Genomic DNA, 25432 nt, shown 5'->3' on the forward strand with positions numbered 1-25432 from the left:
GCACGAAGACCCGGGTTCGATTCCTCGGTACCACATACATAGAAAAAAGCCAGAAGTGGTGCTGAGGCTCCAGTGGTAGAGCTCTAGCCTTGAGAAAGTCCAAGGACAGTGCTCAGGCCCTGAGCTCAAGCCCAGGACTTGCATTACGCCTGTAATGCAAGACAGTCAGGTGGCCCTTCGGGGGGTCTGTTCTCCAAACTAACGAGGAGACAGGGCTAGGGCCGGCAGCCAGATAAAATAAAATTCAAATGAGAGCCGGGAGGGGTCGGCTCTCCCACGTCCGCTGCTCAGGGCCAGGCGCAGAGGCCTCCGGGCCTGCTCCCGGGCCGCGCTAGCGGCAGGCCAGGGAGGGCGGTGTTGGGGGGATCCCCTGGAGCTCCCAGGTCCCTAGCCCCGCGCGGGCGGCTGGTGAAGAGGCCGGCGAGCAAGGCCCGGGTGTTCCTCAGTAGACGAGGCCTCGTAGGCCCCGCCTTGAGGGCGTGTCGCATGCAGATGAGCGGCGCGCGGAGCCTGCCGGTCGCACTGATGTCGTGCGTGTAAGTCCCGCGTGGGCAATATTTTCTGGGAGTGGAGAGGCTTTTTCCGTTGTGGAAGGAGGAGGAAGAGGGTGTTGTTGTGAGGAGGCCTCGTTGAGGGTTGTGACCGTGAGTTGAGAGTGAGGCGCGTGCGAAGGTGTGAGTGGAGGGGAGCGTGGCAACTCATACTTACCTGGCAGGGGAGATACCATGATCACGAAGGTGGTTTTCCCAGGGCGAGGCTTATCCATTGCACTCCGGATGTGCTGACCCCTGCGATTTCCCCAAATGTGGGAAACTCGACTGCATAATTTGTGGTAGTGGGGGACTGCGTTCGCGCTCTCCCCTGGTGAAGCTGTTTAAAAAACAGACCTTGGCTTTATTTCTGCGTCATATCCCTCTTCGAAGGTATGCTTTGCTCGTAATCACCAAGTGCTCTTCTTCTGGGCTTCACTATTTCTCCGAGCGGAATCTCCCAAGCACGTCTGTTCCCGGTTTTTTCAGTAGAGCACATCCGACTGCCGACCCCTTTTTTTTCTTTATACGTTCATTTTGGTAAGGAAATGACGGGTCTCGACCCTGTCCGTGCTCTCCCTACCGCGAGGGCTGGGGGCGATGGATTGATTGCCTTCGCTGTGCCTCCCTGTCCCTGAGAGCTCACCGTCCGGCCCTGCCGGCCATCGCGGTGTGGGAATGTGGGATTGCTTTTCGGGGTGCGTGCTCTCCTCCCGGGATCTCCCGATCTTGCTTTCTTTTTCAACTTAGTACAGTTCGTTTGTATGTATCTCGTAGGCGATCACGTTTCCCGGGGTGGGCGTCGTTTCCTTTGATCCGTCCCATCCCCTCCGTCACTGTCCTCGTCCCCCACCCCCCACCCCCTTAGGTCCCCAAAGAAGCCCGGCAGCTTCACGGACGCACTGTCGCACGCGCACAGGCTTAGGGGGACGGGACCTGTCCTGGTCCCCATTGCTGTGAGCACGCTCGCGCGTGTCTGCGTCCCGACGGTCAAGAGGTTTCCCGAGGTGCCGTCACGCAGGCCCCCAAAGCCGGCGCTGAGATCCTCTTTCTTGAGAACGCGTGAAATGAATGGTCTGCCCGCTGGGTCTCTTCCCCTAAATTCTCATGCCCGCAGACGTAGGACTTTTTTTCCCCCTTTTTTTAAAAGGAAGTGCGGGGCTGGGAGTTTGGCCTAATGGTAGTGCTTGCCTAGCATGCACGAAGACCCGGGTTCGATTCCTCGGAACCAGAAACATAGAGAAAAACCCGTAAGTGGTCTGAGGCTCAAGTGGTGGAGCTCTAGCCTTGAGGGAAAGCTCAGGGACAGTGCTCGGGCCCTGAGCACAAGACCCAGGATTGGCCAAAAAAAAAAAAAAAAAAAAAAAGAAACAGCCGGTTGCGGTGGCTCACGCTGTAATCCTCGCTACTCAGGAGGCCGAGATCTGAGGATCAAGGTTCAAAGCCAGCCCGGGCACCGAAGATCCAGAGACTCTCATCTGCAATTAACCTCTAGAAAATGGGAAGTGGGGCTACGGCTTAATATTAGGCAGGGCGGTAGAACTGAGCTGAAGAGCCCAGCCACGACCCGCAGAGAAAACAGCAAAAACGTTTAGAAACATGAGGGTTCAGGCTGCTTTCTTTAGCAGCATTTGATGTGGGGTCTTTCTATACACGTGTAGAACCATGTGCCATGCATCAAACCGGACACAGCAGATGTCGATTCTGAATTCTTTTAACAAAGGGAACTTAAAAACTGCGGTTACGTAGTGTGTACAAAACTGGTTTATGCCAAGCAAACGGAGAATCACGTTTGGTTTGGGTATTTTAACTTCCACATTCAGAGGGGAAACAAGGCCGTTCTGCATCCAAGCCTGTAAGAAAAAAATAATGAAAGAAGTGTACAAGCTGGAGTGAAACCCAGAGGAGTGACGGGACAGGCGGCGGTCAGGTCGTTCCATCTGACCTAACCGCCGCCGCTCGGGGCCAGGTTTGTCTTGTCTTGCACGTTTCTGGGGGAGTTTCTACTTTCCTTTCCAGAAAGAAAGTGTGGCTTCCCTCCATCACTGTCTCCTCGGGCTTCCAAACAGCAGGCAGAGGTTCCAAGTCAGGAGTAGAGCGAGGGGAGACACCCACGGGGACCCGGGGGGGGGCGCGGGGGAGGAATCAGATCAGAGACCCCCCCGTTCTCCGTGCAAGAGGGCCCTGCCATCTCCCTCCATGTATACCGCCGTCCTGCTGGCCTTGCCACGGTGAGAAAAAAAGCCACTGAAAAGCAGAGATCCCGGCTCACTGTCATGGCATTATTAGTGGTTAGTGTGACGACCGAGATAAGGTGGAAGGATCTGGTATATTACGAAGACCTCCGGTACCCGAAGCCCCAGACGTGGAGAAGAAAAACACAGATAAAGCTAACAAATCCGCCACGCTCTGTGTAACACGGGAACCCGTTACCATCAGCGCGCCTGAGAAGTAGCCCACTCTGCTATTTAACCGTAGGAAATCAGGGGAGAGCGCGAACGCAGTCCCCCACTACCACAAATTATGCAGTCGAGTTTCCCGCATTTGGGGAAATCGCAGGGGTCAGCACATCCGGAGTGCAATGGATAAGCCTCGCCCTGGGAAAACCACCTTCGTGATCATGGTATCTCCCCTGCCAGGTAAGTATGAGTTGCTCCCCTCCCCTCCACTCACACCCTCGCACCCGCCTCACTCTTCACTCACGGTCGCCGCCTCTCGGAGACCTCCGCATACCCACGCGCACGACCACCCACTTCTCTGCCCAGCACCTGCCCCGGTGCCGCCCGTCCACGGTCCACGGGGGACGGGGACGTCCGAGAGGGGAGGAACCGGCAGCCTCTGCGCTCGCGCTCATCTACATACGCCCCGCCTCCCACTCGCGCCCCCCCCCAAACACCCTCGCGGCCCGCCGAGGTAGTGGAGTCGGGCAAGAGGGGTGGACCGCGGGCGGGGGACCCTGCGACGGACGGGGACCCGCGGCGGGGCGTGGCGTCCTCCCTCCCGCACGAAAGAAGGAAGGGGCGGCCGCCCTTCTGGTTCCCGCCCGGCCCCGTGCTGGGTCGCCTTCCAGCCCCGGGTAGAGCGGTCGGGGCCACGCGCGGGCCTCGTCCGCCGGGCCGGGCGGGCTTCGGCGCCGGGCTGTGGGCCGCGCCGCCGGGACGCGGCCCTCGACGACACCCGAGCACGCGGGTGCGTGGGAGATCTCGCCGCTCAGCCGCGCTCTCCGCCGGGGCCTCGGGACGCAGCGACCTCCCCTGAGCGCCGCCCGCCAGGCCAGGCGAGGCCAGGCCAGGCCAGGGCCCGGCAGGCCCAGGGTGCCGGAGCCGCCGCCGGGCGGCCCAGTCCGCGGGAAGCCCCGAGCCTTCGCGCACGGACCGACGGCGTCGGCCTCCCGCCCGGGAACTGCCCGCCTCGCGGACAGGCTCGTCCCTTCCCCCGCGTCCCGGGATGGGGAGGGAGAGGGGGTGGGTCGGGGGACGACCAGGAGTCCCAGCCCGTGGACTCCCAGCTCCGGAGGAGGCTGAGATCCGTAGGGTGGATGGTTTGCGTGCAGCCTGGGCAGGAAAGTGCGGGAGACTCCATCGCCGAGGAACGAGGCCGGGACGCCTGCTGCCCAGGGCAGTTCGTGTCGGGGCAGCATGCCAAGGGATCCCGGCGCCCTCGTGCAAATCCAGATGGGGTGACTTCCAATCTTACCAGTCTATTAATAAATAAAAGATACATCTGAAAAGTTCTCCAGCCAGCCATGCCTGTGATCATTAGACTGTGATCCACCGTGGCGCTGCCCGTCAGTAAGTGGCGCAGGCTGGCACCACTACCACCAAAAATAACCTTGATGGAGAAGAGCAGGGAACGGTGTCTGACAGGCCTGAAGCATGGCCTAGTGGTAGAGCGTCTGCCTAGGATTCATGAAATCCTGGGTTCGAGTCCTCAGTATTACACACACGCACACGGAAAGGTCACGACTGGTGCTGTGGCGCAACTGGTAGAGTGCTGGCCCTGAGAAAGCCCACCGACAGTGCCCAGGCCCCGAGGTCAAATACAATAACGGTGCTCGGGCCGGGAGTTTGGCCTAGTGGTTAAAGTGCTTGCCCAGCATGCACCAAGATCCGGGCTCGATTCCTCGGTACCACATACGTAGAAAAGGCCGGAAGTGGTGCTGTGGCTCAAGTGGTAGAGCTCTAGCCTTGAGAAAACTCCAAGGACAGTGCTCAGGCCCTGAGCTTAAGCCCAGGACTGGCAAAAAAAAAAAAAAAAAGGGTGCTCACCAACAGCATTCACCCACTTTACATGGTAAGGAAATGCACTAGAAAGAGGGATCGAACCGAGAAACGTGGCAAAAGGGGGCAAAGAAAACTGAAGGTTCGGCAGAGAATCATTGAACGGAAGGAAGGCGGAGGGCCGAAGGCCAGGAGACTGGAGGTACTTAGGTGCTGGTGTTGGGTACCCGTGAGATGAGATGCTGTGTTTCCCTCTTGGGGACCCTGACCCGCTTACCTGAAGGACACAGAAGACCAAGACAATCACGTAGGGGCTACTGGCTCAGAGGCTTACCCGTTGTCAAGATGTCATTTATTTGTTTATTCATTCATTTACGATGTTGTTTGGGGGCTTAAACTAGACCTCTGGCTCTCATTTGGCCACGTACCCCTGGAGGTCACACTTTCACATCGTTGCCCCCCTGGGCTCCGCCCCGCCCTCACGGTCTCGTTCCTTCTTCCGGGTCTTTGGCTGTTTGCGCAGGCGCCGACGGGGGACCCGGATGTTTGGGCGGAAGTGCTGGTCGGGACGCTGCCGTAGAAGTACTTGGCCGCTGATGGTCGGTGGCGGTGCGGGCCGCTGAAGGCAGCCATGAACCGCCTTCAGGATGACTACGATCCCTACGCGCTGGAAGAGCCGAGCGACGAAGAGCCAGCTTTGAGCAGGTGGGCTCCGCGCCACCCCGGCCCCCTGCTCCGCCCTGGCCCTGCGCTGAGCCTGGGCCTTGGGCCTCTTCAGCGGCTGCGTCCCGGCGCCTCTCGGCCGCTTTGGGGGCCACAGGGAGGCGCTTGGTGCTGTGTTCTGCCTTTAGGGAGGGCCGGGGAGACCCTAGCTCGGGGAGCACATTCCAGAGCCGCTGGCTGTCCCTCGCCGATCGTCAGGGGCGCCGGCATCCAACTCCGGTTTGCTCGCAGTGTGACCAAGGACGAGTCCCTCACCCTCGCCTTGTGGCTGCCACACGCAGTCTGCCAGGTACCGGGGCGAGTCACGTTTGTTGTGAGCCCCCAGGCCTTGGTGTGGGCCGCCCATCTCGGCTTACACTGTCCACGAGAAATACAGGAATAGCGGACAGGCACTTTTGGACCATGACAAGCTCGTTCTGGCTACCGAGATAAGTTCGTACGTGTAGGTGGCCATATAGACGTTTCAAGCTATGCGAGCACTCTACCCCCGGGCCGCATCCTCTGAGCCCCTAACTTCTAGTCATATTGCCAAGAATGTTTTAGCTTTAGATAGTTCCTCAGTTTCCATTTGTAATTAATTCTGAGCATTCGCTCTGTCCCTTGAAGCTTTTCTGCGAAGCAGTCCCTTTGGCGTTGCCTCGTCACTTTCGGGAAGCGTTCTAGGCATGGAGGACAAGACTGCTGTGGAGATTTTTTTTTTTCTTTTTGCCAGTCCCAGGCTTGAGTGCAGGTCATGAGCATTGTCCTTGGACTTTTGTGGAGATTTTTTTTTTTTATTGCGAGGTATAAGAAGGGTTACCAGGATTGTGAACAAGTTTCAGTTAATGGTCCTGGCTGTGAAAGGAGGTACATGCAGGCATTAGTAATTCCTACTGTTTTATGGAAGCTTGCAGCACACATGAGACTTCTGGGTCAGAGAGAAAAAGGTGCACCATTGCTGTTGGAGATCATACCAATGAGGCTCATCAATAAGTGCTGCATATTCAGTGGGTTAGCATTGTGGCTAAAGAACACTTGAGCTTAGAGAATCTACTTTTTTGGTAGCAGCAGTAAATAACTATTGAAAAGAGACATTCTTTGATTTCTTTTTTTTTGTCAGTCCTGGGGCTTAAACCCAGTGCCTGAGCTCTGTCCTTGGGCTTTCTCTAGGCTAGCGCTCTGCTGTTGGAACCACAGCACTTTTTCTGGCTTTTTTTATGTATGTCGTACCGAGGACTTGAACCCCACTCTTCATGTATGCTAGGCAAGCACTCTACCACTAGGCTGAACTCCCAGCCCCATTATTTCATTTCTTAAGGTTGCTCACTGCCAACACAGTGCTGGGAAATTGCATGGGTGAAGAATGACCACAACACTGCATTCTTAGCATAGCTGGTAAAAATGTGCAGGGGGCTGGAAGCATGGTCTAGTGGTAGAGTCCTATCATGCACAGAGCCCTGGGTTCGATTTCTTGGTACCATATACACAGAAAAAGCCGGAAGTGGAGCTGTGGCAGAGTGCTGCTACCCTTGAGGAAAAAAAAAAAGTGTCTAAAGACTGTGCCCAGCCCCTGAGTTCAAGCCCCAGGACTGGAAAAAAAAAAACAAAAAAAAACAAAAAAAAACATGGAATAGCTCAGGTTGGCCTAGTGGTAGAGTGCTTGCCTAGCATGCACGAAGAGCCGGGTTTGATTCCTCGATTCCTCAGTACCACAAACATAGAAAAAAGGCAGAAATGGTGCTGAGGCTCAAGTGGTAGAGCTTTAGCCTTGAGAAAGTCCAAGGACAGTGCTCAGGCCCTGAGCTCAAGCTCAGGACTGGCAAAAATAAATAATAAATAAATAAAAAGGAAATGGGATAGCTCAGAGGCTGGAAGACCTGAGTGAAAATAGTGGTAACAGAAAGGGAGCCAGTTTATCTGTCAAATGAGACATTTTCTGGAAGTAGATTTGGACTTAGCTCTTAGTTATCAGTAGAATTAACTGAAGAGAATTCTGTTTTCCTGATTTACCTTTTGCTGGATCCTCAAAAACTTTGTTATGTTAGAGAAGATAGGTACAAGATTGAAATAGTCTTTCACTATTTACTAGTTCATGAATGCTTCTTATGTACAACTGATTGTATTAGACATAAATGTTATGGACTACTGATTGTATTAGACATGTTTTGGGCATTTAATTCATTTAACACTAATATCTAGTTTAATGATGCCATCATCTGCCCCGTGCCCGTGGCTCACACCTATTATTCTACCTACTTAGGAGGCTGAGATCTTAGGGTCACCATTTGAAGCCAGTCTGGGCAGGAAAGTCCAAGAGACTCATCTCTTCAGTTAAACATCAAAAATGTTGGAATTAGGGCTGTGGCCTAAGTGGTAGAGTGCTAGCTTTGAGCACAAAAGCTCAGGGACAGCAACCAGGCCCTGAGTTCAAGCTCCAGGACAGGAGCTTGAAATAGTATATGGAGTTTTTTTTTTTTTGTGTGTGGGGGGGTAGTAGTCAGAGCTTGAATTATGGGCCTGTGTGCTGTCCTTGAGCTCAACTCAAGGCTACCGCCCTACCCCTTAAGCCACAGTGCCACTTCCAGTTTTCTGGTGGTTAATTGGAGATAAGAGTCTCACACACTTTCATGCCCAGGCTGGCTTTGAACCATGATCCTCAGATCTCAGCCTCCTGAAGTAGCTAGGATTACAAGTGTGAGCCACAGGTATCAGGCAATAGTAGGTAATTTTAAGCCAATTAATTAATTAGTTAATTAATTTTGTGGTGCTATGGATCAAACCTAGGGCTTTGTAGATACTAAACAAATGCTCTGTCAGTTGAGCTATATCCAAAGACCTGATTTTAATTTTTTGTTTGTTGTTTTGTCAGTCATGGGGCTTGAGCTCAGGGCCTGGCCACTGTCCTTGAGCTTTTCTGCTCAAGACTAGCTCTCTACCACTTTGAGTCATACTCCTGTTTTTTTGGTGGTTAAGTGGAGATAAGGATTTCATGGACTCTTCTGCTGGGTTGGCTTTGAATCATGATCCTCAGATCTCCTGGGCCACCAGTGCCTGACTCCTAATTTTAATTTTTAGGTACTAATATTCCTTGTGTTCCAAATGCTAGCTCTGAAGATGAAGTGGATGTGCTTTTACATGGAACTCCCGACCAAAAACGCAAACTTATCAGAGAATGTCTTACTGGAGAAAGTGAATCATCTAGTGAAGATGAATTTGAAAAAGAAATGGAAGCTGAATTAAATTCCACCATAAAAACAATGGAGGATAAGTTATCTTCTCTAGGAACTGGTAAACTTTTGGTTTTGTTTTTATGTATGTTTTTGTAAGCTCCATAAACACATGAACCTTGTCTGTGGGCTTCTGGGTCTCTAGTACTTTCTGTAGGTATTTAATGGAGGAATAAATGTATTTGGCAATCTGTGCCAGAGTTTTATTTGCTATGTGGTGTGTCATGTATAGTTAATATTGTTTATTACTAAAACATTAAAAGAAAGATGAGCTGGGAGCATAGCCTAGTAATAGAGTGCTTGCCCATCATGCATGAAGCCCTGGGTTTGATTTTTCGGTACCACATACTTAGAAAAAGCTGGAAGTGACGCTGTGGCTCAAGTGGCAGAGCATTAGCCTTGAGCAAAAAGTGTCCAAGGACAGTACCCAGGCCCTGAGTTTAAGCCTTAGGACTTGTTTAAAGCCAGCACAGGAAGAAAAGTCCCCTGGATTCTTCTCTCCAATTAACCATAAAAAGCAGGATGTTGGCCAGGTGCAGTGGCTCACGCCTGTAATCCTAGCTACTCAGGAGGCTGAGATCTGAGGATCATGGTTCAAAGCCAGCCTGCACACAAAAGCACCTGATACTCTTACCTCGAATTAACTTCTAGAAAACAAGAAGTGGGGCTTGGCTCAAGGGTAGGGCGGTAGCTTTGAGCTGAAGAGCTCTGGGTCAGCACCCAGGCCTAGTTCAAGTGACACCCCCCCCCAAAAAAAAAAAAAAAAAGCAGGATGTGGTGCTATAGCTCAAGTGGCAAAGTGCTAGCCTTGAGCAAGAAAGAGCTCAGGAACAGTGCCTAGCCCTTAGTTTAAGCCCTGTGGCCAACACACACAACACACATAGAAACAAACACACACATGGACACACACACCTGCCATAAACCCCAAGATGCCATTCCTTGTTCTCCGTAGTAGACTGCATGGCTGAAAGGTAGAGAGATGGATGCTAGCAACCTAGAACTATGTCTTTTTGAATTTTATTTATTCAACTATTTATTTTTATTTATTTATTTTTGTGGGTTGTGGGACTTGTACTCTGGGCCTGGGTGTTGTCCCTGAGCTCTTCAGCTCAAGGCTACCACCCTACTCCTGGAGCCACAGCGCCACTTCTGGTTTTCTGGTGGTTAACTGAAGATAAGAGTTTAGTGCCTGGGTTGGGCTTTGAACCTTGATCCTCCTGCATAGCTAGGATTACAGGTCTGAGCCACTGCGCCCAGCTATTTTTATTTATTTTATTGCCAGTCCTGGGGTTTGAGCTCAGGGCCTGGGCATTCTCAAGGCTAGCACTCTACCACTTGAGCTACAGCACCACTTCAGGCTTTTTCTGTCTACATCTGGTACTGAAGAATCGAACCCAGGGTTTCAGGCATGCTAGGCAAGCCCTCTACCACTAGGCCATGCTCCTGGCTCCTATTTCTTTTTTAATGTAAGTAAATTTGTGGAAAGGGAGAAAGAAGAAATTTCTCGTGATGTGGAACATTCCCATCATGGAAGGCAATTCCCTGTAATAGCATAGGCATAGAAATCAATCAAGTCACCAGAGGGAAAAGATTTCACCATCCAAATGATGATCTAAGTGGATAGTACTTTGAGGTGATAGAGAAATATGAGAAGATTTTTCTTTTGAGATTCTATGATTTTAAACTATACTTCTGGTTTGAATAGGATCTTCCTCAGGAAATGAAAAAATTGGAACATCACCTGCAAAGTATTATGATGATATATATTTTGATTCTGATTCTGAGGATGAAGACAAAGCAGGTAAGTAGCATACTTTACCAGTTTATATTTTGAGAAAGGTTGACCTAACAATTACTTGATGTTAGGATTTACCTCTTTTTTTTTGTCAGCTGTGGGACTTGAACTCTGGGCCTAGGTGTTATCCCTAAGCCATTCACATCAAGGCTATTGCCTGACTCCTTGAGCCACAGAACCACTTCCAGTTTTCTAGTGATTAATTGGAGATAAGTGTTTCATGGACTTTAGTGCCCTGGCTGGCTTTGAACTGCGATCCTCAGATCTTAGCTTCCTGAGTAGCTAGGATTACAGGCCTAGGCCACTCGCCCAGCTTCGGATTTCACTCTTAATTTAATCATGTAGAGTTACAATTGCAGGTGGTTGCTAGGAGAAGCAAAGCTGGGATCACTGTAGTGATGCTGCATGGGCAGCCTGGGGGAAGAGGGACCTGAGGCTAGTCCTGCTCAGTACCCCCTGGCTCAGGATGCTTTTCCCCATTCACTCTTTTAGGTTCCTCACAAGTTTCTTTACACCTACAGCTGGTCTCCATTTATATTTTCCTATGGAAAATTTCCTGTTGTGTTGGAAATAACTGATTAAATTATAATAAGAATTGTAGTAAATGCATAGTAACACATTTATGTGATGGACTCATGGCCTGGACACTGTCCCTGAGCTTCTTTTTTTTGGGGTGGGGGGAGTTGATCATAGGACTTGAACTCTGGGCCTGGTTGCTGTCCCTGATCTCTTCAGCTCAAGGCTACCACACTACCCCTTGAACCACAGCACCCCTTCTGTTTTCTGGTGGTTAATTGGGGATAAGAGTCTCATGGAGTTTAGTGACAGGCTTGGCTTTCAACCGAGATCCTGAGGACTCAGCCCCCTGAATTGCTAGGATTACAGACATGAGCCACCGCACCCTGAGCTTCTTTTTGCTCCAGGCTAACATTCTACCACTTGAGCCACAGTGCTACTTCTGGCTTTTTCTGTATATGCAGTACTGAGGAATGGAACCCAGGCATGCATGCTAGGCAAGCACTCTGCCACTAAGCCACATTCCCAGCCCAGGTTTTTGGTTTTATGTATTGTAAATTAAATATTGACTTGCTGCTATATACTGGTGGCTCATACTTGTAATCGTAGCTACTCAGGAGGTTGAGAGATGAGGATAGTGTTTGGAAGCCAGTCTGGATAGGAAATTCCATGAGACTCTTATCTCCAGTTAACTACCAAAAAGTGAAAGTGGAACTGTGGCTTGCCTTAAAAAAAAAAAAAAAAAAAAGTGCCTAGATGCTGAGTTCAAGCCCCAGGAGGAAAAAGTCCAATGTACTGGGTGCTGGTGGTTCATACCTGTAATCCTAGCTATTCAGGAGGCTAAGATCTGAGGATCATGGTTCAAAGCCAGCTGGGGCAAGAAAGTCTGTGAAACTTTTTTTGTATATGGATGGCCATATTATGTGTGTGTGTGTGTGTGTGTGTGTGTGTGTGTGTATGCCTATATATGTATATTGAAGCCTGAACTCATGACTCGTAAATAATAGGCATGCAATCTGCAACTCATGGCTCAAGCAGCTTTCCTACCTCAACCTTTTGAGTACCTGGGACTGTAGATACATGAGAAGGTAAAGAGCTAGGTTTTTTTTTTTGTTTTTACTGTTCGAATTCCCTCCCCCTTTCCCATTTTAGTAGTATTTTATATATGAGAACTTGTAGAACTTTTTTTTTGGTTGGTTGTGGGGCTTGAACTCTAGAGCTAGTCCCTGAGCTCTTCAGCTTAAGGCTACTGCCCTACTCCTTGAGCCACAGTGCCACTTCCGGTTTTCTGGTGGTTAATTGAAGATAAGAATCTCACAAACTTTAGGGACTTTAGTGTCTGGGCTGGCTTTGAAAACCAAGATCCTCAGATTTCATCCTCCTGAGTAGCTAGGGTTATAGGCGTGAGCCACCAAACCAGCTTACTTGTATTTATACATCAGAAATAGTTCTTGGGCTTGAAGTTTGGCCTAGAGGTAAGAGTGCTTGCCTAGCATGCACAAAGACCCAGATTCGATTCATCCATACTGTATACATAGAAAAAGCCAGAAGTGGTGCTGTGGCTCAAGTTATACAATACACTAGCCTGGAGAAAGCCCAGGGACAGTACTTAGGCCCTAGGTTCAAGCCCCAGGACTGGCAAAAAAAAAAAAATTCTTTCTTGAAACTTGTTAATTCTCATTATTTAAACTCAGTTCTTGAGATACTAGGGTTTTTTGTTTTGTTTTGTTTTGTTTTTTGGTAGTTGTATAGCTTCAATTCAAGGCCAGCCTTAAGCCACACAGCTCCACTTCTTTTTGTGTGATTAATTGAAGGCAAAAATCTCAAGGACTTTCCTGCCCTGCTAGCTTTGAATCATAATCCTCAGATCCTAGCACCTGAATAGCGAGGATTACAGGCATGAATTACCAGTGCCTAGCTGAGATACTAGTTTTTGTTGAAATAGTTTTGACTTCCTCTGTCATCTTTCTTATTGTTTGTTATTATGCAATACATTGCTTTTTAAGAATGGTTTTAAAAGCCTGGTGCTTTTAAAAGAATGGTTTTAAAATAGTCTTAGGATAATATAAATAAGCATATAGCTTCTTTTATATTAAGGTAGTGTGAACTTTATTTTATTTTGTTTTTATTTCTTTTTGCCAGTCCTAAGGCTTGAACTCAGATCATAGGCACTGTTCCTGAGCTCTTGCTCAAGGCTAGCACTCTACCATTAGAGCCACAGTGCCACTTCTGGCTTTTTCTGTTTATATGGTACTAAGGAATGAAACTCAGACTTCATGCATGCTAGGCAAGCACTCTATCACCAAGCTATCTTACCTGCCAAGAAGTGTGAACTTAGCCATATCCTTAATCTTTTGAAAATTAGCACAGGTGACCAAGAAAAAAAAGAAGAAACGGCACAGGATTCCAACAAATGATGAATTACTATATGATCCTGAAAAAGATAATAGAGACCAAGCATGGGTTGATGCACAGAGAAGAGGGTAAGAAAATTTAATATTTAAATATTTAGAGACAAATACTGAGAAAGCACTTTTAGAAGAGTTACAGATTTACAGAAAAGTTGAGTGGATAATACAGTTTCTATATATTGCTGCCTTACCTCAACACACACAATTTCTCCTGTCGAACAATTAACTGTCACCATTTAGGAAACAGTATTCATACATTATTACTAACTCAGATTTGTAGTTTATTATGTTTCCTTAGTTTTTAGGTGATGACCAATTCCTGTCCCAGAATTCTGTCTAGAATACTATTATATATTTATCATGTCCTTTTTGGCCAATTTTGACTATGAGCCTAAAAACAGTACTCCAGACCTGCTTCCTTATTTTTGATGACTTTTAGTACTTTGAGGAGCATTGGGGAGTATAAGGAAGGTTCTTCTGATGTTTTCTTTTTTTTTCTTTTGGCCTGGAGGTTGGACTCAAGGCCTGAGCATTATCCTTGAGCTTTTCTTTTTTCTTTCTTTCTTTTTTTTTTTTTTTTTTGTTTGCCATCCTGGGCTTGAGCTCAGGGCCTGAGCACTGTCCTTGGACTTTCTCAAGGCTAGAGCTCTACCACTTGAGGCTCAGCACCACTTCCGACTTTTTTTTCTATGTATGTGGTACTGAGGAATCGAACCCGGGTCTTCATGTATGCTAGGCAAGCACTTTAACCACTAGGCCAAACTCCCGGCCCTCAGTCATGGACTATTTTAAACTGAGCTATAATCATACTATTTTATTCTGTGGCTCAAGTTGTTTTAGCTTGACATTAGAAGCTCTAATTTAGCTCCTGCTCCCTTTGGCATAGTACCTCCTGTTTTGTTGTGTTTTAATACTTGTTCACTTTCTGGTACTGCCTTGGATTAAGTCTTTTCACTGTATTTCTACAACCATCTATTTCTCTGAGTACTAGTTCCTTTTATTGGAGAATGGTGTTAGATACCAAGATTTACCTTTAATATGATTTTTCCTTTTAATTTCTTTTCTATTGTAGTTACCATGGTTTTGGACTACATAGGGCACACCAGCAACATCAGCCAGTTCCAAACAGTGATGCTGTCTTGAATTGCCCTGCTTGCATGACCACTCTGTGCCTTGATTGTCAAAGGTAATCACACACACACACACACACACACACACACACACACACACACACACACACACACACACACAGTCAGAAAAATAGAGTTTTGGTGACAAGCCCTCACTACTCGACTGGCCTTAAATTTGTGATTCTGAGCCTACTTCAGCCTCCTGAGTGCTAAGATTACAGGTTTACATAAGTATCTTTATCCTTAACAAAAGCCTTTTTTTTGGGGTGCCAGTCCTGGGGCTTGAACTCAGGGCCTGAACACTGTTCCTGAGCTTCTTTTTTTTTTTTTTTTTTTTTTTTTTTTTGCCAGTCCTGGGCTTGAGCTCAGGGCCTGAGCACTGTCCTTGGACTTTCTCAAGGCTAGAGCTCTATCACTTGAGCCTCAGCACCACTTCCGGCTTTTTTCTATGTATGTGGTGCCGAGGAATCGAACCCAGGTCTTCATGCATGCTAGGCAAGCACTTTAACCACTAGGCCAAACTCCCGGCCCCTCCTGAGCTTCTTTTGCTCAAAGCTACCACTCTACCATTTGAGCCACAGTGCTACTTCTGGCTTTTTCTGCTTATGTGGTGCTGAGGAATCCAATCCAGGGTTTTGTTTATGGTAAGTGAACACTCTACCGCCAAGCCATATTCCCAAGTGCGCCCCTCCCCCCTGCCTTTTTTTTGAGAAATAAACCTTTGAAATATTTAGATATTCCTTTTTCTTCCCCCCTCAGAGTCAGGGTCTTGCTCTATAGGCTAGGATAGGTTTAAACTCAGCATCTTCTTGCCTACCTCCCAAATATGAGAATTATATGTGTGTGTGTGTGTATTCAATTTTTTTTTTTGACCTTAAATATTTCCATAATGTTGTGCAACCATAATCACTGTCAGTTTCTGGCCTTAAAAAAAAAAAAAAGCATTCTGAATGGATGCAAACAGCAATTCCTGATTCTCCAGTCCCACCTGCATCATCCCTTGGTGATGTGTTCTACTTTCTTTTACTGTATAGCCCTGGATGCCTTCCAACTCCATATTCTCTGATTGCTTCTAGTACTAAGATTACAGGTATACACCACTACCATGTCTGGTTAGAAAAAGAAAACACAACATTTTCTTTAAAGTACTAGAATTTGAACTTAAGAGTGCTTCTTAGGGAGACAGTCTTTCTCTTGAGCCATGTCTTTAGCCCCTTGTTTTGCTTTGGTGACAGTACCATAGATTTAACTCAGGCCTTATCTTTCCCTTTCTTACTGGTACTCTGGGACTGTAGTCTGTCTGGTATTTTGCTGGTTAACTAGTATTGGAGTCCTCTTAGACTTTTCTTTTCTTTCTTTTTCTTTTTTTGGCCAGTCCTGGGCTTAAGCTCAGGGCCTGAGCACTGTCCTTGGACTTTCATAAGGCTAGAGCTCTACCACTTGAGCCTCAGCACCACTTCCGGCTTTTTTCTATTTATGTGGTACCAAGGAATTGAACCTGGGTCTTCATGCATGCTAGGCAAACACTCTACCGCTAGGCCAAACTCCCAGCCCTAGACTTTTCTTTTTTTCAATTTTTTTTTCCAATCTTGGGCTTGAGCTCAGGGCCTGAGCACTGTCCTTGGACTTTCGTAAGGCTAGAGCTCTACCACTTGAGTCTCAGCACCATTTTTGGCTTTTTTCTATGTATGTGGTACTGAGGGATCGAACCCGGGTCTTCGTGCATGCTAGGCAAGCACTCTACCACTAGGCCAAACTCCTGGCCCTCCTCTTAGACTTTTCTGCCCAACCTGGCTTTGAGCTACTATCCTCTGGGTGTTAGCCCCATGAGTAGCTAGAGCTACATATATGAGCCACCAGAGTCTGGTGAAAAAGTTTTGCGTGTGTATGTGTATATGATATGGCAATTCTAATGGTTTTGTGTATGTGTGTTTGTTTTATTTTTCAGTGATAGGTGTGTTTGTGTGTGTGTGTGTGTGTGTGTGTGTGTGTGTGTGTATGTACATGCGTATGTACGTGCATTTGTGTGTGTTTGTTGGTCCTGGGGCTTAAACTCAGTGTCTGAGCACTGCCACTGTCCCTGAGCCCTTGAGGTTTTTTTTTTTTTTTTTTTTTTTTTTTTTTTTTTTTTGCGGGTCATGGAGCTTGAACTCTCCAAGTGCTGTCTCTGAGCTCTTCAGCTCAAGTATACCGTCCTACCCCTGGGCCTGGGCACTGTCTTTGAGTTCTTCAGCTCAAGGCTACCACACTACCCCTTGAACCACAGCACAACTTCCGGTTTTCTGATGGTTAATTGGAAATAAGAATCTCATAGACTTTTGTGCCCAAGCTGGCTTTGAACCACGATCTTCAGATTTCATCTTCCTGAGTAGCTAGAATTAGAGGCATGAGCCACTAGCCTGCTTTTTTTGTTGTTGTTGTTGGTGGGGTGGTGGTCTTGGGGCTTGAACTCTAGGCCTGGGCGCTGCCCCTGAGCTCTTCAGTCAAGGCTACTGCCCTATCACTTGAACCACAGTACTACTTCTAGTGGTTTTCTAGTGGTTAATTGGAGATAGGAGTCTCAGGTCCTTTTGTGCCAGGCTGGCTTGAACCTTGATCCTTAAATCTCAGCCCTGAGTAGCTAGGATTACAGGTATGAGCCACTATACCCAGCCTCACTTGTTTTTTTTGTTTATGATTAGTGCTCTACTACTTGAATCATGCCTCAAGTTACTACTTTTTGCTACTTTTTGGAGATAATAGTCTTGTAAATTTGTCTGTCTGGGCTGGCTCCAAACTGAGATCCTCAGATCTCAGTGTGCTGAGAAGTTAAGAGTTATATGTGTAAGTGACCAGTGCCTAGCTTCCCTCTCCCCCCAGCTTTTTTTTTTTTGGTCACAGCCCTTAAATTCAGAATGTGGGCGCTATTCCCTGAACTTTTTTGCTCAAGGCTAGTGTTTTACCACTTTGAGCCACAGCTTCACTATGTCTTTTTTTTTTTGCCAGTCCTGGGCTTGAGCTCAGAGCCTGAGCACTGTCCTTGGACTTTCTCAAGGTTAGAGCTCTACCACTTGATCCTCAGCACCACTTCTGGCTTGTTTTTCTATGTATGTGGTACCAAGGAATCGAACCTGGGTCTTCTTGCATGCTAAGCAAGCACTCTACCACTAGGCCAAACTCCTGGCCCCCTTCACTATGGTTTTTAAGTGGTTAATTAAAGAAGATAACAACTATCCCAAGACTCAGCAATTCTGCTTCTGTGCATTTATCTAATAGAAAACAAATGAGGCCACACTAAAGCTGTCAGCACAAGCATGTTCATTGCAACATTGTTTACCTTAACTAAGATACTGAGTCAACCCATATGCCCTTCGGTGGATAAATGGATCAGGATAATGTAATTAAACTGGCTGCTGTGGCTCAAGCCTATAATCCTAGCTACTCAGGCGGCTGAGATCTGAGGATCAAGCTTCCAAGTCAGCATGGCACTAAAGATCAACCAAAGATCGTGTGATTCTTATCTCCAATTAACCACTAGAAAACATGAAGGGGGGCTGTGGCTCTAGAAATAGGATGGTAGTCATGAGCTGAAGAATTCAGGGACAACAACCAGGCCCAGGGCTAGGGCAATAGCCTTGAGCTGAAGAGTTCAGGGACAAGTGCCTAGGCTCAGAGTTCAAGCCCCATTATAGACCAAAAAAAATAGGTTGCAGGGTTTCATTTGTGGTACCTAGAATGTGTTTGTAAATCTATAAAAATTGTACAGGTCTTTAGGCATTTACAAAGAGTAAGACCAAAGGAGGATATTCTTAGGAGAGGATCAAATAGGCAAAATAGCATTGCATTTGACCATATAAAATAGTATTTATCAAAGCAAACTTCAGGAAGTAGAAATGAGTTTTTTCCCTTTGTTGCTGTTTTTGTTTTTTTTTCCTTTTGTTTTGTTTGTTCATTTATCTGTCTTCAAGGGTAAGTGAGGGTAAGAGATGGCACAGAAATGGGACAAAGCATGAGCAAATGGGAAATGATACTCACTGGATAATATGTTTAAAATGAATAATACAAATTGTGGGTGGGGAGAGAACAAAAGAAGGGGTGACATTGTTCGAAAAGATATGTACTTTTATTTTTATTTATTTATTTTTTTGCCAGTCCTGGGCTTGAGCTCAGGGCCTGAGCCCTGTCCTTGGTCTTTCTCAAGGCTAGAGCTCTACCACTTGAGCCTCAGCACCACTTCCGGCTTTTTTCTATGTATGTGGTACTGAGGAATTGAACCCGGGTCTTGGTGCATGCTCGGCAAGCACTTTAACCACTAGGCCAAACTCCCGGCTCCTGTACTTTTATTTTTGGGTTGTCCCTGAACTCTTTTGCTCAAGGCTAGTACTTTGCCACTTTGAGCTATAACTTCACTTCCAAGATATGTACCCTTTTTATGAATTATGTACTGTAATCTCTGTATATCATCTTTACAATAGCAATAAATAAATGGAAAATAAAAAAGTCTTATGACCTTTCCTGCTTGGGCTGGCTTCAAACCCTGTTCCTCAGACCTCAGCCTCCTGAATAGCTAAGATTACAGGTGTGAACCACAGTTACCCCCACTTTCTCTTTTTTTTTTTTTTTGCCAGTCCTGGGCTTCAGCTCAGGGCCTGAGCACTGTCCTTTGACTTTCTCAAGGCTAGAGCTCTACCACTTGAGCCTCAACACCACTTCCGGCTTTTTTCTATGTATGTGGTACCGAGGAATCGAACCCGGGTCTTCATGCATGCTAGGCAAGCACTTTAACCACTAGGCCAAACTCCTGGCCTCTTTTTATTTTTTGTCAGTTCTGGGGCTTGAACTCTGGGTTTGGGTATTGACCTGAACTCTTCAACTCAAGGCTAGCATTCTGTCACTTGAGCCACAGTACCACTTTCAGTTTTCTGGCAGTTAATTGAAGATAAGGGTCTCCATTTTGTGTTCTGACTGGCTTTGAACCACATCCCTCAGATCTTAGCCTCCTGAGTAGCTAGGATTACAGGCATGAGCTACGGGTGTCTGATTGTTTTTTCTTTTTTTTGTTTTTTCTTTTCTTTTAATTAAAGAATTTATTAACATTGATTTTTACATCATATTTCAAATGACGTGTTTGACAAACAACTATTCAAGAAGGGAATCTCTACATACAATCATTGGCACTTAAATTTTAGAACGTAATTAAAATTAGGCTGAGAGTTTGTATGTCATAGATATATATCAATCTATGTTATATACGTCTATAAATCTATAAATCTATGTAAATATGTCTATAGAGTCATACATTTTTTATGTCTATGTTGTGTTATATTTTCAATACATGTCCATAATATTGGGTATGCAAATATTGAGTCCTTACTCTTGTATTGTTTGGATCCAATAGCCACATATTAAGGATACCATGCACCTTTTGTTCCTTTGGTCTTGACGTCTCACTCAACATGATTCGCTCTAGATTCATCCACTTCCCTGCAAATGCCATTATTTTGTCTTGTCTGTTGGCTATGTAGAATTGTCTAGTGTGTGTGTGTGTGTGTGTGTGTGTGTGTGTGTGTGTGTGTGTGTATACATTTTCTGTATTCATCTGCAGTAAGGCATCTGGCTTGTTTCCATCACCTGGCTATTGTGAATAGTGCAGAGATAAACATAGCTGAGCAGGTGTCCTTATCATATGTTGGGTTATGATGTTCAGGATAGATGCCCAGGAGTGGTATGGCAGAATCATAGGAAAGGTCTACTTTTAGTTTTTTGAGAAACCGCCAGACTGCTTTCCAGAGTGGCAGAACTTGCTTACAATCCCACCAGCAGTGCAGTAAGGTTCCCTTTTCTCCACAACCCCGCCAACATCTGTCATTGTCTGAGTTCAAAATCTTGGCCATTCTAATAGGGGTAATGTGGTATCTTAGGATTGTTTTTATTTATATTTCCTTTATGACCATGGATGATGAGAATTTTCTCATATGTTTTTCTGCCATTTTAACCTCTTCTTTGGATAAGTCTCTCTTTAGTTCCCTTGCCCATTTAGTGATTTGTTTGTTGGGTTTGAGGGGGATTAGTTTCTTGAGTTCCCTGCAGATACTGGATATTAAGCATTTGTCTGATGTATTATTGGTAAATATCTTTTCCCAGTTGGTTGGCTATCTTTCTACTTTAGTAGCTTTGCTTTTATCTGTGCAGAAACTTTTTATTTTTAGGTAGTCCCATTTATCGAATCTCTCTCCAATCTGTTGTGACCCTGGGATTCTGTTCAGGAAGTTTTTGCCTGTGCCTATGAGTGCCAGTGTCTCTCCAACTCTATTGTGTAGCAGTTTCAAGGTTTCTGGTCTGATATTGAGATCTTTGATCCATTTTGAGTTAATGCTTGTGCATGGCAAAAGGCTAGGGTCAATTTTTAGTTTTCTGCATGTGGCTGCCCAGTTTTGCCAACACCAATAATTGAATACACTGTTTGTTCCATGTATGTCTTTAGCTCCTTTGTCAAATACGAGTTGACTATAGGTATGTTGTTCTATTTCTGGAACTTCTATTCTGTTCCATTGATCTTCTGACTTATTTTTGTGCCAATATCATGCTGTTTTTGTTATTATGGCTCTGTAGCCGAGTTTGAAGTCTGGTATTGTAATACCACCTGCATTGCTCTTTTTGCCTAGAATTGTTTTGGCTATTCGAGGTCTTTTCTTGTTTCATATGAACCTTTGGATTATATCTTCTATTTCAGTAAAGAATGTCTTTGGGATTTTGATGGGGATTGCATTGAATTTGTATATCAATTTTGGCAGTATGGCCAATTTCACTATATTGGTTCTCCCTACCTATGAGCATGGGATGTCTTTCCATTTCCTGGTATCCTCTTTAATTTCTTTTATTAGGCTTTTATAGTTTTCATTAAATAATTCTTTTACATCTTTGGTTAAGTTAATTCCTAAGTATTTTATTCTTTTGGGGGCCATTGCAAATGGGATCATTTTCTTGATTTCGCCTTCTGTTTGTGTATTGTTGGCGTACAAGAAGGCTACTTACTGACTTTTGCAGGTTAATTTTGTATCCTGCCACTTTGCTAAAGTGGTTTATTAATTCTAGGAGTTTGGGAGTGGAGCTTATTGGGTTAGTCAGGTAGAGGATCATGTCATCTGGGAATAAGGATAGTTTAATTTCTTCTGTCTCTATGTGGATCCCTTGGATGTCCTTCTCTTGCCTTATTGCTCTGGCTAAGGGTTCCAGCACTATATTGAAGAGAAGTGGAGAGAGTTGACATCCTTGTCTAGTTCCTGATTTTAAGGTAAATGGTTCCAGTCTTTCTCCATTTAGTATAATACTGATTGTAGGTTTGTCATATATGGCTTTAATTATTTTAAGGAATGTACCTCTTATTCCTATTTTTTCTAGTGCTTTCAACATGAATGCATGCTGTATTTTGTCAAATGCCTTCTCTGCATCTAGAGAAATTATCATATGATTCTTATCCTTAGCTCTTTTGATATGATGAATTACATTAATTGATTTGCGAATGTTAAACCAGCCTTGTATCTATGGGATGAAGCCTACTTGATCGTAATATATAAATTTTTAAATTTGTTTCTGGATTCTGTTGGCTAGTATTTTATTGAGGAGTTTTGCATCTGTGTTCATTAGATAGGTCTTTAGTTCTCTCTCCTTTTTTTTTTTTTTTTTTTTCAGTCCTGGGCTTGAGCTCAGGGCCTGAGCACTGTCCTTGGATTTTTCTCAAGGCTAGAGCTCTACCACTTGAGCTTCAGCAACATTTCTGGATTTTTTCTATGTATGTGGTTCCGAGGAATCGAACCCAGGTCTTCATGCATGCTAAGCAAGCACTGTACTACTAAGCCAAACTCCCGGCCCCTGTAGTTCTCTTTTTTTTGTTGGGTCTTTTCCTGGTTTGGGGATGAGTATAATATTAGCTTCATAAAATGAGTTTGGTATTGCTCCTTCTGCTTCTTTTCTTAAAAGCAATTATTTACTCCTTCTGGTAATGTATTTGTATAGGCAGCGTGCAAGTAGAACATATTTCAGGATAGAGTATGAATGTGAATTACATGAGGATCTTCAAGCCTTTAGTTACAAAACCATCTATTGCTTAATTGATAGGTAGAAGTCATATCTATTACAGTTTTTTTTTTTTTTGCCAGTCCTGGACTTGAGCTCAGGGGCTGAGCACTGTTCCTGGGCTTTTCTTAAGACTAGCACTCTGCCACTTTAGCCATAGCACCACTTCCAGCCTTTTTCTATTTATGTGGTACCGAGAAATTGAACCTGGGTCTTCGTGCATGCTAGGCAGGCACTCTACCACTAGACCAAACTCCCAGCCCCTATTACAGTTTTTATGTGTTGATGATATAGCCCTTGATTTAACTAATGTGAACAAGTGTATTTTATACTTTAAGAAGCATACTTTTTTTTTTGTCAGTCCTGGCATTTTTTTCTTGGTCACTCATGGAGCTTGAACTCTGGGCTTGGGCACTGTCCCTGAGCTCTTCTTCAGCTCAAAGCCAGTGCTCTACCACTTGAGCCACAGCGCCACTTCCAATTTTTCTGGTGCTTGATTGGAGATAAGGCTCGTGGACTTTCATTCCCGGGCTGGCTTTGAACCAAGATCCGCAGATATCAACCTCCTGAATAGCTAAGATTACAGGCGTGAGCCATCAGCGCCCGGCCTCTTCACGTTTCTTAAATTTTCTATTTTATTTTTATTTTGTCTTTATTTTGGTTTGTATTTTAGTGAGATTTTGGTGGTGTCAAGTTTTACCTGAAGGGTAAATTAAAACATAAATCGGCACTTTCTCTTTCATTTTCCTCTTAGGCATGAATCCTACAAAACTCAATATAGAGCCATGTTTGTGATGAATTGTACTATCAACAAAGAGGAGATTCTAAGGTATAAAACTCCTGAGAACAGGAAGAAAAGGCGAGGCTATAAGAAGATGAAGTCTAACCGTGAAGATCCTGCAGAACAGGTGGAGACAGAGGAGGAAGAAATCTATCATCCAGTTATGTGCACAGAATGTTCCACCGAAGTGGCAGTCTATGACAAGGATGAAGTTTTTCACTTTTTCAATGTTTTAGCAAGCCATTCCTAAACGGTGTAGCTGGCATTTAATTTCCCAGTATAGTTTATCAGGCAAATATGGACAATTACTTCCTGCTTACCTAGTCATAACATTAAGTGATATTGAGTTATTTATGGAAGCAGTATTTTATCCTTATGAAAGAAAATGGTTATGTCTTTATCTCTTAACTTTTCCTTTTTTTTTTTTTTTGTTTTCTTTCATGAGTTCTGGTGAGGCTGATAATTCATTCCATTTATAATGGACATTTGGAAATTTGGGGGCTTTTTATGAAGGCTCTTTAGAATTAAAATATTCTCAAATTCTAATATTTGTTTCTGAATGTCAAAGACCATTTTCTATTGATGTAACAAAATACCTGAGATTAAGAATTATGTAAAAAGTGGTTTAGCCATGCACAGGTGGTTATACTGGCCCTTGGTGGCTCATGCTTGTAATCCTGGTTCAAAGCTAGCCCAAGCAGAAAACTCTATGAAGCTCTTATTTCCAGTTAACCAGCAAAAATGCTGGAAGTGGAGCTGTGGCTCAGTTGGTAGAGTACTAGCCTTGAGAAAAGAAGTTTAGGGACAACACCCGGGCTCTTAAATTCCCAGCACACATTCCCCCCCCCCCCATCTATCTGTCTAAAAATATCTAAAGCATTAAGTTCTATATTTCAACCAATAGCTGGCCCAGTGATCAGCTTGTCATCCTAGTGACAAATGGAAGCACAAGCAGGAAAGCATTTTGGTCAACCCAAGAATTAAGGGAGACCTATCTTTAAAGTAAGACAGTAAGACCAGAGAACTTTAGAATATCTGTTTAGCACGTGTGAGGTTCTGAGTTCAAATGACAGTAATGTAGACCATTGATGCTCATTTTCTTACCCATTTAGATAGTATCTAAAATTTTTTTTAGGTTGGGGATGCAGCTAAGTGATGGTAGATCACTTGTTTTTCATACAAGACCCTAGCTTTAACCCTAGAACTAAAGTTAAAAAAAAATCAAATGTTGTTCTATAGAAAGAGTTTTTGTCTGTCTTTTAAAAAAGTTTATTTTGAAGTAATTGTAGATTTACACGAGTTTGCAAGCATAGTACAGAGAGTTATATGTGCTCTTTACTCAGCTTCCCAATGATTGCATTTTACCTAACTATAGTAGGAAAACTAGAAACTAAATGGTAAGCTAGAAAATACTTGAGTTTAGTTCTGGGTCATTTTAATTGTGTAGATTCATATAGCCAGCTCTGCAATCATGATATATAATTAAATTAGGTATGGTAGTTTATATTTATAATCTTAGCATTTTGGAGCCTGGGCTATACATAGTGAAACTGTGTCTCAAAACAGAAGAAAAAAAAAAAACAAAACAACAAAAGCCAGGCTTTGGTGTCTCACCTGTAGTTCTGGCTATTCAGAAAGCTGAGATCTAAGGATCATGGTTGAAAGCCAGCCTGGGAAAGAAATTCTTTGAGACTCGTATTTCCAATTGAACACCAAAAATCTTAACAGTGGAGCTGTGGCTCAAGTGGTAGAGTACCAGCCTTGAAGAAAAATCTGAGACAGTGCTGAGGGCCTGACTTTAAGACTCAATACCAGCACAAACAAAACAGTGAAATAAAAAAGATACAGAAATATTCTATTAACATTAAAATATTTTCTCATACAACTCCTTATATTCATGCCTAATACCTTCCATTTCTTATTAGAGCATTATTATATTTGGTTGGCTGTGGTGCTGGAACTCAGCCTGGACACTGTCCTGTAGCTCTTTTGCCAAAGATTAGCACTGTACCACTTTGAGCCACAGTGCCACTAGAGTATTTTGTTGTTGTTGTTGGTCATGGGG

At 45.0% G+C, this 25432-nt stretch overlaps 1 protein-coding gene and 2 non-coding genes across 3 annotated transcripts; 2 read left to right on the forward strand and 1 right to left on the reverse strand.

Moving 5' to 3' along the window:
- Positions 1-700: 700 nt before the first annotated feature.
- On the forward strand, positions 701-864 carry LOC150055216 (U1 spliceosomal RNA). The gene has a single exon (XR_016537703.1). It is a non-coding gene; the product is annotated as a U1 spliceosomal RNA (small nuclear RNA).
- A 2149-nt stretch (positions 865-3013) lies between these two features.
- On the reverse strand, positions 3014-3177 carry LOC150055217 (U1 spliceosomal RNA). The gene has a single exon (XR_016537710.1). It is a non-coding gene; the product is annotated as a U1 spliceosomal RNA (small nuclear RNA).
- Positions 3178-4836: 1659 nt separating this feature from the next.
- Eapp (E2F associated phosphoprotein) lies at positions 4837-23913 on the forward strand. The gene is made up of 7 exons (XM_090345190.1): positions 4837-4952; positions 5274-5455; positions 8559-8740; positions 10385-10480; positions 13356-13473; positions 14474-14587; positions 23341-23913. The coding sequence occupies exons 2-7, from the start codon at positions 5382-5384 to the stop codon at positions 23615-23617; spliced, it is 861 nt and encodes a 286-aa protein (XP_090201316.1). The 5' UTR covers positions 4837-4952; positions 5274-5381; the 3' UTR covers positions 23618-23913.
- The last annotated feature ends 1519 nt before the right edge of the window (positions 23914-25432 follow it).

This window comes from Megascapheus bottae, chromosome 14 (genome assembly GCF_031878675.1).
Source record: "Megascapheus bottae isolate mThoBot1 chromosome 14, mThoBot2.hap1, whole genome shotgun sequence".
NCBI lineage: Eukaryota > Metazoa > Chordata > Mammalia > Rodentia > Geomyidae > Megascapheus > Megascapheus bottae.

What these genes read in the sequence shown, in the direction of transcription:
- Eapp (XM_090345190.1), top strand. Translation starts at nt 5,382, where the DNA reads ATGAACCGCCTTCAGGATGACTACGATCCCTACGCGCTGGAAGAGCCG. An exon ending in GAAGAGCCAGCTTTGAGCAG is followed by an intron (nt 5,456 to 8,558) that starts GTGGGCTCCGCG and finishes TCCAAATGCTAG; the next exon opens with CTCTGAAGATGAAGTGGATG. An exon ending in TGAGGATGAAGACAAAGCAG is followed by an intron (nt 10,481 to 13,355) that starts GTAAGTAGCATA and finishes TTTGAAAATTAG; the next exon opens with CACAGGTGACCAAGAAAAAA.